General features: G+C 32.1%; 1 protein-coding gene across 1 annotated transcript in view; it reads left to right on the plus strand.

Annotated features, from left to right (window-relative positions):
• LOC139517941 (protocadherin Fat 4-like) overlaps positions 1–13094 on the plus strand; it is a 99694-nt gene that overhangs the window by 26607 nt on the left and 59993 nt on the right. The window contains exons 14-23 of the mRNA XM_071309501.1: positions 1778–1939; positions 2925–3092; positions 4087–4251; positions 7500–7646; positions 7983–8202; positions 9347–9531; positions 10155–10367; positions 10973–11137; positions 12080–12247; positions 12659–12823. Coding sequence (XP_071165602.1) covers positions 1778–1939; positions 2925–3092; positions 4087–4251; positions 7500–7646; positions 7983–8202; positions 9347–9531; positions 10155–10367; positions 10973–11137; positions 12080–12247; positions 12659–12823 — 1758 coding nt within the window. The remainder of the gene's footprint in view (positions 1–1777; positions 1940–2924; positions 3093–4086; positions 4252–7499; positions 7647–7982; positions 8203–9346; positions 9532–10154; positions 10368–10972; positions 11138–12079; positions 12248–12658; positions 12824–13094) is intronic.

The raw sequence follows: 13094 nt of genomic DNA on the forward strand, positions 1-13094 counted from the left end.
CCACCTCTGCACATGCGCACACATGTTCTAGTGCATACAACATAGTTCTGACAATTTTTCATTTAAAACCTTTTTAAATTTTTCATCAAATCATGTTGATAAACTTATTTCTAATAATTTTAATCTTTTGGACTAAATCAATTAGATACAAACCGCTGAAATGTAAGAAAATAATAATAAACCGATCAATTTATACGATGTCCGGTACTGAACATAGTTCACCTGTCACCTGAACAGGTAGATTTCAGCTGTCCAACTACTTATTAGCCTTGATTAAGATTATAAAGTATTGAAGTAGGTGTTGTTTTGATAGTAATTAATCATCATGTCACATTTATGACCGGAAATGTGTTGATGTCTAAAGGCAAATGGTTGGGTCAAAAAGATTGTGAATTATGTTAAAATGACAGAAAAAGCCTTGAAACCTAAAAAGTATATGACCGTTTCATGCTTTGCCCAGCCGGACTTTTACCGGACATTATACTAATGACCGGAATATATGACCGTTTTGGAAGCCCTGACCTGGATGCTTCATGCTTTGTATATAGATGCTTTATGTTACGAAGTTTCCGTCAGTCACATGTCCAATGTCCTTGACCTCATTTTCATGGTTCAGTGACAACTTGAAAAAAAGTTCAAATTTTTTGTAATGTTGAATTCTCTCTTATAAGTAATAGAATATCTATATTTGATATGTGCGTACCTTGCAAGGTCCTCATGTCTGTCAGACAGTTTTCACTTGACCTCGACCTCATTTCATGGATCAGTGAACGAGGTTAAGTTTTGGTGGTCAAGTCCATATCTCAGATACTATAAGCAATAGGGCTAGTATATTCGGTGTATGGAAGGACTGTAAGGTGTACATGTCCAACTGGCAGGTGTCATCTGACCTTGACCTCATTTTCATGGTTCAGTGGTTATAGTTAAATTTTTGTGTTTTGGTCTGTTTTTCTCATACTATATGCAATAGGTCTACTATATTTGTTGTATAGAACGATTGTAATGTGTACATGTCTAGCGGGCAGATGTCATGTGACCTTGACCTCATTTTTAGGTTCAGTGGTCAAAGTTAAGTTTTTGAGTTTTTTTTTTTTTTATCTAATACTATATGCCATAGGTCAACTATATTTGGTGTATGGAAATATTTTATGATCTTTATGTCAGTCGTGCAGGTTTTATTTGACCGTGACCTCATTTTCACGGTTCATTGCACAGTGTTAAGTTTTTGTGTTTGGTCTATTTTTCTTAAACTATAAGTAATGGGTCAACTATATATGTTGTATAGAAGAATTGTTAGCTGTACATGTCTGCCTGGCATGGTTCATCTGACCTTGACCTCATTTTCAAGGTTCATTGGTCTTTGTTTAGTTCTCTTGGTTAATGTTCAGTTTATGTGACAGTTGTAATAAAGCTTAGCTTTATACTTAGGAATATCAACATAATATCAATGATTAGTATAAAATTCAAGACATTTCAGCGTGTGCACTCTTGTTTTATATAATTGCCTGTTACCTTGAAAACTATGAGAAGAAATGTTTACAATGAAATTCAACTAGAAAAAATTATCTTTTTAAAAGTATGTCACAGGTATTTTATAAGAACAACTTTACATAATCCAGGTTTCCTAGTGTATTTATAAATGAAGATTTTAACAGATATTATAAACAATTTCAAAAGGACTGCAAATAAGTTTGAGTAACATTTGAAATGCATTCAAATAAAACAGAAGAATGAATACCATTGCTATGGGAAATGAATTTGTGAAATTGTTTTATAGGATGTCAATGTATACTGCAAAGGTTTACTGACAACACACTCACCATTTAACTATGAGATCGAGTCTTCTGTCACCTTCTCTGTTCAGGCAACAGACAAAGCAGGCTTAACCAAGGTCATCAACTTGACCTTGGAAGTTGTAGATTTCAATGATGCAGCTTCTGTAAGTTTAATATTGATTAAGTTTTTAGGTAATTCTTTGTTTCATTTTTCATTGTTAAAAGTTGTCTGTATACATTATGGGATGCAGGAAGATTTGAGTTGCATCCATTCTTAAAAGTTTACTAAGAATTCATCCAGAAAGCAGGAAGTCTTGACAAGATATTGACATCTCGCTCTAAAAGGCACACAGATAAACTGTAACGTTGTTCACTAGCTATATCTCTTAATTCATTAATGCATTTAGTCTACTCACATGAGTGTAAGATAAATTGTTATTATGAGAATTGTTATTGTCAATTTCGAAAAAAAAAAATTGAATGAATTTGAGGAACTAAATATGTGTTTATAAGAATGTTTTTATTTTAATATAGTTTTATTTGACGGGACGTATTATGGTATACAAATGTCCTGCGTCCGTCCGTCTGTCTGGCTAGTTTATACATATTTATTTATAGTGGATTGGGAAACAAGTTTTGCAACTTATATTAATCCCTTTCCACTTTGCGGCGTAAACATGTCGCACTGTAACTTGAGAACGACTTGTCCAAATTTCATGGAACCTAATACAGTTGTTCCTTATAGTGGTAAAACGATCTGTATACTTTTTGGTGAAAATAAGATTAAAACTTTTTGAGTTATGGGACTTTGTAACTAAAACAGGGGTGTGTTTTTTTTCACATGTTGCGCTGTATCTCAAAAACGATTTATGATAATTGCTTAAAACTTCACACACTTCTTAGTTATATTTATCTTAAGATCTGTATACTTTTTTGTGATGATTCAAAATTTTATTTTAGAAATATTGTTTTTTTTTGTTTAAAAAGGTGGGTTTTCACATGTCACGCTCTATCTGAGAAACTATTTATGATTATTACAAACAAGACAATGGGCGTATCCTGCGCTCATGGCGCAGCTGTTTATTAAGCTTTAAAACCCCAAATCATAACCATATATATAAACCACTGAAATATTTTGTTACATTCCAGGACATACTGATTGATAGTGAATCAGTCGCTGAAGTCTCTGTAGAAGAGAATAAATTGGACATTGTGATTGGTCAGTTATCCAGTGTGGATGAGGATAAAGATGACCAACATGAATATTCTATAACTGACCCGTCTGGACTGTTTATTGTAGAAGGCAATGTATTTAAGGTAGTTTTGTATTTGAAAATATGTTTACATGAGGGTAGAAATGCCCTTTACCATCAGGCGTCAAACTGCCATTTTTGGCTTGTGTTAGCATCAAATTGGTTAAAATTTTACTGTGATTTGTCAAAATATCCTTATCGTGATTTGTCTGAGGCCTCAAATAATTATCGTTAACGTTTATTTTGGAAAAAAATTAACGTGAATTGTCAAAATCAGTTGATTATTTTGGCTTCTAAATAAAATATATATTTAATCATCATTCACCTAAAATTACTGTTAAAGTCATTTAACAAGATAATTTACTATTATTTGCCATGTTGGTACCTCCATTATGACCCTGTTATATGTATTATTAGACGGAAATTTAAATGTTTAGAGGGTTATAGAAATTTTTCTCAGTTCATAAGATAAAGGTCATATTAGGCTTAATTTTCCAACTAACAACTTTATAAAAAATGATAGCCACTTAATGCTTGTCTTGCCTGTTGAGGATGTTTTTTTTTCTGCTCCATTAATAGGCATTATGTTTTTCGTTCTTGCATTCTTGCATTCTTTCATTCGTTTGTTCCTCTGTCTTTCCATCTGCCTAGCTTCAGTTTAAAGTTTTTGATGAATTTAGTTTTGATGAAGTTGATGTCCTAACAACTTGAAACTCAGTACACATGTTCCCTATAAGACAATTGTTCTGATTTTAATAATCATAAGAATAAGGGTTTTGACCCCAATTTCATGGTTCATTTAACATAGATAATGATTGTGCGAGTGGGGCATCCTTGTACTATGGACAGATTCTTGTTTTTCATGTGGACAGCATAGTATTCACTTCTCCATGTTAAAAATGTCTGAGTTTATTGAATAATTTCATTGTATCCTGTTGGACTCACAGGCAGGTATGCTTTTCATTTTCAAGTAGAGTTGAATACTTATCTTCTCATTCATGCTCCAATGAAGATAAAATTCAATCAATTATATGTTAGATACATTTGACTTTTTCCAGGCAGCCTCATCTGCAGTTATTGACTTTGAAAAAGGCAACAAGTATACTGTTACCTTGACAACAACAGATAAAGGAATACCACCCATGTCACATGACAAAGAAATAGTCATAAATATAATAGATATAAACGAAGCACCATTAGACATAAAGATATCTAAAAGTCAGGTACGTACATATACACTGTTTAACCTCTAACCTATTTTCCTGCTTTTATATGTTTTTATTCAGATCAAACAAGACATGCAAGGAACTGTTGAATTCAAAGTTGTAAAGGTAGAACAATTGATCATTTGAATCATGTGTGTTTGAATGGGTTGTTATGATCTTGCCATCATTTAAATGGTTTATTGATCAAAGATGATTTCCTTTATTAGGCCAGTTTCAAAAATACCAAATGTAATTGGTCAGTTGAACATTAAATCTGTTGAATGATTGTAATGAGTACATGTCTGTCTTACAGGGGTCTGTTTAACCATTATATCATATTTAATAGATCATTGATCTCCGTTAAGTTATTGTGATATGATAATATCCCATTTTCTAGGCAAGTAGGTGACTAGCATTTCATGATTGCTTGAAGAATGATAAAGATTATTGGGCCAGATTTTTTTTTTATCAGTTTAACCAGAAAATTTTGTAAAAAATAGGGTTGAGGGGACGAAATAAAAGTAAAAAAAGTGCAGAATAGGTCCAGTCGACACTAAAAAAAAATAAAACCATTATCAGTGATTTTTTTTTTTTTTTGAATTTATCAAAATACAAGAACAATGAAAGAGAACAGACCACTACATTAACCCTTCTATTAATATGAACATAAAAACTATGCTTGGATTCTGTTTTTCCTCTAATATAGATCAATGGCACCAGGCAAATATATCAACCTCGCTGCATATACACTATATAGGTATATACCTGTCACCAAGTCAGGGACCTCTTAGTGTATGCAGAGACATATACCCGGTATATACAAATACAAATACACAAATATTTTATTGGCACAAAACAATTACAATAATTGACAAAGGCCCATATTTCAGTGCATTATAACAATGAATACAGGATAAGAACTAGTCACTTTCAGGACTTATAAAGAATTACTATTAATGCAACTATTAATATTTAGCTGATTTTCACTACAACATATATTTGATATAATATTTTTAAAGTTAATTCTGTAGTTGGAGAAATTTTCACATTTCAGTAAAAAGTAATTTTCATCTTCTACCTCACCTGATTTACATACGTTACAAACTTGTTCATTGGTGGGTAAACCTAAATATCACCCTTTTTCAATAGCAAGATTGTGTGCACTCAATCTTATTATACCCCCGCTTTAAAAAAGGGGGGGGGGGTATACTGTTTTACCTCTGTCTGTCCGTCCATCAGTCCGTCCGTCCGTCGGTCAGTCCGTCCCATGAAACTTTCGTCACATTTTTCTCAGGAACTACACATCCACCCTTTCTGTAATTTAGTATCAACATTTATATATGTCAGCCACACTGTGTGATGCGTTTTCAGATTCATCACTTGACAACTTCCTGTTTACCGAACACTTGTCTGATTTTACACATGATAGCCAAGTTGAAAATTTTCGTCACATTTTTCTCAGGAACTACAATACAAGGATTTCTGAAATTTGGTTTCAGGATTTATATAAGTCAGCTATACCGTGTGATGCTTTTTCAGATTCATCACTCGACAACTTCCTGTTTACCGAACACTTGTATGATTTTACACATGATAGCCAAGTTGAAAATTTTCGTCACATTTTTCTCAGGAACTACAATACAAGGATTTCTGAAATTTGGTTTCAGGATTTATATAAGTCAGCTATACCGTGTGATGCTTTTTCAGATTCATCACTCGACTACTTCCTGTTTACCGAACACTTGTATGATTTTACACATGATAACCAAGTTAAAAATTTTCGTCACATTTTTCTCAGGAACTACAATACAAGGATTTCTGAAATTTGGTTTCAGGATTTTTATAAGTCAGCTATACTGTGTGATGCGTTTTCAGATTCATCACTCGACAACTTCCTGTTTACCGAACACTTGCATATTTTTACACTATTAATATTATCCACTTGCGGCGGGGGTATCATCAGTGAGCAGTAGCTCGCAGTTTCACTTGTTTTACACAGAGGTGACCTTTCTAATTTATTACTTAGAACATCAACATAAGAACTACGCTGATTTGAATTATGAAATTGTTTGCGGCGGGGGTATCATCAGTGAGCAGTAGCTCGCAGTTTCACTTGTTTTACACAGAGGTGACCTTTCTAATTTATTACTTAGAACATCAACATAAGAACTACGCTGATTTGAATTATGAAATTGTTGGTAAAATTTTAGTTTTGATGAATCGTGAATTTTTGATGACTGATCCTGTGTGCACTGATCAATCACTCGTTGTTTAATACTTGGTAAATAGTGTTTAATAGAACCCAGCTAGGTTTGAAAATTCTAGAGTGTTTAAAATAAAATAAAGTTTCTTTGTCCAGACATGTGTATATATGTCTCTGGTGTAATAGATCTAAAGTTGAGCTACTTTAACTTATAAATTGAAACAATGCATATACATGGAAATATATACATAAATCAAGAAGATCTAACACAAAGTATGTTCATGTGTGTGGATGCATAATTTTTCCTTTTAGGACAAATTTGTGTCTGTCAGCAGTGCCAATCATGCATCCATAATCATTATTGCAAAAATCCAGATTTCGGTCATAGCAGGTCCGTTCCCGATGAAATCCTGACTCTGATCCGTAGTTGTACAATGATATATATGCCCAACGACAATTTTATTTACAAAAATAAACGATGTTTGATACGCTATTTGGAAAGGAATATGACGTTTTTAATGCAGTACATGGATAACAAGTTTACTTAAGCTTAATCAGAGTTCTGATGAAGTAATAACTGATTTTGCCTAATGTTAGAATGATTTGATGTACGCTCTCGTGTAACAAGTATGAAAAACATGCCACCAGCTTTAAAATCTTTTTTGAAGAAAATGTATCGTTTATGCCTTGAATTTCTTTACTTTTGAACGATAATTGCTGTTTCATCAACTTGGTAAAAATTAAATATTATCGATGACGAAAGCCACTGAAAGTGAGTATCTTGAACAGCAGATTTTATTTTGTTCTGAGGATTTTGTAAAAATGAAAATAAAAGTAAGATGCACTACTTTTATTTTTATTCTGAAATTGGGAAAGGAGGAGCATGCGGATCTCATTAAACAGATAATAAAAAAAGTCTGGCATTATTATATCATTTTGACATACAATGCTATTCACATGGGTGATATTCTCTTTACTTAGCCAGGTTTATATTGAGACATACAATGGAATATATTATGTATTGAATCAGTGGTAGAATTTATCAAATATAATTGTATTTAAGGTGGCTGAGAACAGTGTTCCTGGTGTAGGGGTTGGTAACTTGACCACTGTTGATCCTGATAATTCTGGACAGACCATACAAACCTTTAATTATCAGCTGATTGATGATGGACAAGGCAGGTTTGAAATCCGAGGCAACACTTTACAGGTAAACATCAAGGGGTTCTTAATGTTTAACTTATCTCCTAGAAATTTAAGGAAGCAATTATGATTTGATTTATTTTATAAGTATTGCATATTTTAAAAAGTATATACATGATATAAATCTCTTAGACCAATTTCTGAATGAATTTTTCTGATTTTTTTGATCTTTAAACAGACTTTGTGTGCCTTCCTTATATAGTTACATCACTAAATGTTTCTCCACAAATGACCATACTACTTTCACATTAATAAGCTTTCAGAAACAATTTTTTTAAACATTATTAAAATCTGAAAATATGTTTCTAAACTAATACAATTAACTTTATACTTGTCTCTTTAGGTAAAGAAATCATCAGAAATGTGTGACAACAAACCATGTATTCTAGATTATGAACAAGACAAAGTTGTCAATATAAAGGTTAAGGTCACAGATGATGGTACACCTCCTTTGATCTTGGAAAAGGTCATGGCTATCTCAGTGACAGATGTCAATGATCCACCTGTTATTGACATTGTAGGAGATACAGTCCCAGAAAATTCTGATACAGATTTTGAAATTGGTAGGTACATGTATGCTATGTCAGTTGTGTATTCATTTTAGCCTCTTTTTGGTCTTGCGCAATCTCTTCAAGTCTTCAATTATTTTAACATTCTTGGCTTTCAAATTGGTTAAATGCTCCTGATGTTGTGATTGGTTGAATGCTCCTGATGTCGTGAGGAATGTAAATCCAATCACTTATTGTTGATGCATTACATTAATTAAGTCATTTTTCCTTAGTGGTTTAGATTACTGAAATCAAAGATTTAAATAGTATGAAATATGTAACAATGCTCTCGTCATAAATTATAGAAAAAAGGAGTTTTTTTTGCAGCTTGTAATATCTAACCAAATTATTCACTTGGTAAAAAAATAATGATACTGTGTATAAATTCTTTTTTTTCGTGGGGTACCAACTTTTGAGGATTTTCTGGTTATATGCTAGTAACAACAAATGTAAATATTCAATGATGTACACATTTTGTTTTGACTTTATGGTGATTTTGACAAGAAACCTAAAAAATAGTTATCCCCAAAAGTATTTTTTTGCTTTATCCACAAAAAGTTAGTATCCATGAAAATAAATGAATAAACTGCAATTGATTATACATGATTAGTTGTAATCTGATAAAGAATAGTACTACAATGTAATTCATAATAATAAATTGCAGAAAAAATTGCTATTTGCAGTAATTAAATTATATGAGACCTGTTGGAAACTAGCTATGGTTAGATCAATAATATTTGTTTTATTGAATGGTCGTTAGGTAAAACTTCTATCTGGTAGTATAGGGTGCATCTGAACTGACCTCGTTTTAATAGGTTGTTGGTCAGTGGTAAGTTTTGTGATAAAAGCTATTTCTCAGAATTTATAAGCATATCAGCTTTATTTACAGAACAAAATTATGTAAGATGTAAATGTCTATCTGGAAGGTTTTATATGACTACGATCTTTTGTGCACAGATCTTGATAATGTTAAGTTTATGTCAAATCTGTAGCAAAACCTTGATCTCAAAGACTCTTAGATATAATTTCCAATCATTATTAGTAAAGCAGTTGAGATATTTTAGATGGCAAATGTGTACCACTGTTTGTTATGTGTTTTTATTTGAACATTTTTTTCTATTCTTCTCACTTTTTTTGCATTTTTTTCACTGATTTTCAGGAATATTAAAAGCAACAGACCAGGATCCAGGACAAAATATCAGACTGGTACTTCTAAACAATACTGAGGTATTTCATTTGAAGGATGGTAAAACCTTGGTTACTAAGCAGTCACTGGACCATGAAAGTCAAGCCAAGTACTATGTTTCTATTGAGGCAACAGATGATGGAATTCCATCAACAAGTGTAGGTTTTACAACATCATTTATTGTTTGTTGGTTTATATTCAATTGATAGATCAGTTAATAAATATGTCATGATGTAGATTTCCAGAGTAAAGACTTACTGCAGACTAAATGTTTGACAAAAATGCAACACTGTAACATTTATTTTGATTGGATAATGTTACAATAACAGAACATCAGTTTTAGGATTGATGATCTGCAATTCTGAATGTAATATAAAGATAAGGAGATGTAGTATGATAACCAATGGGGCCCAGTACCCCTTTTGTGGGGAAAAATTGGTTGATTATATAGGGAATCACTGAAACATGAATGAAGCCCCCTCTTCTGGATACGCCACTGTAAATAAATAGTTCGCTGATGAGTTATAAGTAATTCAATTTGTGACCATCATGTATTCCTTTAAATCTTCAAATACTTTGACAACATATTACTAATGAATCATTCTAATTGAAATCTATTTTATAAAATGGAAGATGATTCTACTGTTTAATAAAACTATATTTCATAGAGAATGGTATGTAAAGTATTGAATTTTTGTACATTACTGTAAAATTTATATACATCGACCATTGCAAAACTCTATCAGTCAGTTGTATTTATTTTTATCAAATGTTATTTCAGAGTAAAACCACAGTGACAGTTGAGGTTCTGGATAGAAATGAGAGTCCATCATTTGAAGGGGAGACAACCCTGTCTGTACCAGAATTATCACCGGTAGCAACAGTTGTTGGCCAGATCACAACAACAGACCCTGACAACAATGATGATTTAACCTTGAAAATAACCAGTATCAGTCAAGAGTTCTCACTATCAAATATCAGCTGTGGTAAACAAGTATGTTGTACAGGCATCAATAGTTCACATTATCAACTGTCAACTGTGTAAAAATAAAAGAGATGTACAAAAAGAAACAAACAAAATAACCAACAAGGCAGACAGGGTTTAGCAAGTTTTACATGCATGCAAACTCCATTTGATTATTAAGACCACAGGATCAGACATTTGCAATTGCACACTGAAACTGGATGACTTTTAACTTGAACAAAGAAACAAAAGGGCACATAATTTTGAAAGAAGGGTCAAAATGTTACTTGTTTCTACTGAAATCTAGCTAAAGTATTAATAACCTTTTAAGTTTTTTTGCGAATTTCTTGAATCATGCTATGAAAACAGATTTTTGTATTTGGGTCTTTTGTATGTGTTTTGTTATAAGTATACACAATTTTAGTAAAGTGAGTTATGCTAGTTATGAAAACAACACCTGTATTATAGAATAAAAGCCAAGTAATTTTTTTATTGTTCAGCATATTGAATTGGATTGAAAATATGCTGATAGAGCATCCTTGTAATATCTTACTTACTTACTTATCCTCTTCATCCCAAGTGGAACATAAGGCCACAATATAATAGTGATATACTTTTGTTTGTTTGACAAGCAGGCTGTGGGAGGTACTACATGTACAGCAGATCTGGTTACACAAGGATATTTGAAGTTTTTGGAGAGATCAGTGTATACAGTGTCCATCAGTGTACAGGATGAGCAAGGTTCTATAGTAGAACAGCAGTATACAATTAATGTAGAGGATGTCAATGATCCACCACAGGTATTACAGAACAATATTCTATTCATTAATATTTATTGCTCTGTCAATTGTTTTCTCTATCCTCTCTTGTTAAATTTATATTAATCAAATCTTTGTTATTTTTTAATAGTTTTTGATAACTTAACTTGTCAATGATAAAGCTATGAAAAATGAAGAGAGAACATTTTCCCACCAAAATTTCAATGGCTAATATCTCGAAAACAAGCACATTGACCTATATATTTTTTCCCCCTTTTTTGGTTCCTTGATCAATATATACTAGTGTTATGAAAAGCTTGTTATTTTGAAACTGAGTAGCAAACTTACTTAAAAGTGATTTCATATTGACACAAATTAAATACAAGTTCTGTTTTATTTAAGAATTGAATGCTGCTTTTTGTAAATTTATTGGGGTATAAAAGCGTTGACCGAAGTACATTTTGTATGAAGCGCGGAAGCGCTTCATACTAAAAATGTGCGCACGGTCAATGCTTTTACAACCCTATAAAGTTACAAAAAGACGCATTCAATACTTATAATTACATTTTTTTTTGGCTAGAATCATGAAAACACGATTTTTATCAAGTTTTCATTTAATTTACCTGTGCACTTTATTGTGGGACATCGTGTCATCATGAATGATAAATGTTATTGTCTAATACAATTGTTTCAGGAATAGCACGAGATGTGCAGTTGGCCAATCAGAATAACGTATTATAATGAAACATACATCTAATGTAATTATTTGGTAATAATATCTGTATTTTTGACAATAATTCGTAAGATGATGATGAAGGACTTGAAAGGCTTACTACTCAAGTTTTAAATTTTATGTTATTGCCAAATAGGGATACAACATTTTCATAAATAGCTCTATAAATGTATCATGTTATATGACAAACAGCGATCTAACAACATATTTAGAATTTAAAGAAATGCTCAAGTAAATTTTTACTCCTTCAGGATATTTTGTTTGGGGATTCAGTAGGTACCAGTCTTAGAATTGATGAGAACACAAGTGATGTTGATGTAGCAGAGTTATCTGCACTTGACCCAGATGAAGGACAGACTCACATCTTTAGTTTGGTAGATAACAACAGTGTTTTTGAGCTTCAAGGAAACATGCTGAGGGTAAGTTAAGTTTTCTATCAAAAATGAGAAACAAATCTGGTTTTGTGAAAAAATATATTATTTTCAGTCATCTGTTTGTGGAGTGCCATGCTGTTTACACATAAAGAACCATTGCAAAAATTCTTTGAGAGAAATGTAAGCTACAAATATGGACCCCAATCTAACTGCAATTTACATGTTACACCATTCACCATTCACCATACACATTTATAACACCATACACAATATGTTGGGAAGGTCTAAGGGCTAAATATGCCATATAAGCACTTATGTCTTGGAGTCTCTAGTTTGATGATGCCTTTTTCAATAAAACTAGGTTTTGTTATTTTATTTAAAAAGTATGCGCTCCCTGTTTAATAGATTTACAAAAAAGACAATGGTACAGATCAAATGAATATTATTTTATTTTAGGTAAAAGCTGATGCAGTGATAGATTATGAAAGCCAGACTGAATATCCCATCTCTGTAAAAGTAGAAGATTCTGGTGAACCCAAGAAAGACTTTGTAAAGAATGTTACTATTACAGTTAACAACATGAATGAAGAAATACTATCATTAACACTGGATAATAATAAGGTATAGTTCATGATTCTTTGCATACCTTCAACAGACGTGTATTTTGTGGTTGTGACCCACGGCAATACCTGGTCTCCAGAGATTTGGTAACGACCATTACAGGTGATCAAATAACCTGGCTATTCAGTATCTGACCGGTTTTCAATTTTATTCTAGTTCTATGAGACTTCTAAGATATTATTTGAAAATATTTCCTCCAAAATACTTTAAAATTTGACGTTCAATTAAGACTGTCACTCCATTGATGTTAGATTCACTCATCTACTAATTT

The sequence above is a fragment of the Mytilus edulis genome, chromosome 3 (assembly GCF_963676685.1).
Source record: "Mytilus edulis chromosome 3, xbMytEdul2.2, whole genome shotgun sequence".
Taxonomy (NCBI): Eukaryota; Metazoa; Mollusca; class Bivalvia; order Mytilida; family Mytilidae; genus Mytilus; species Mytilus edulis.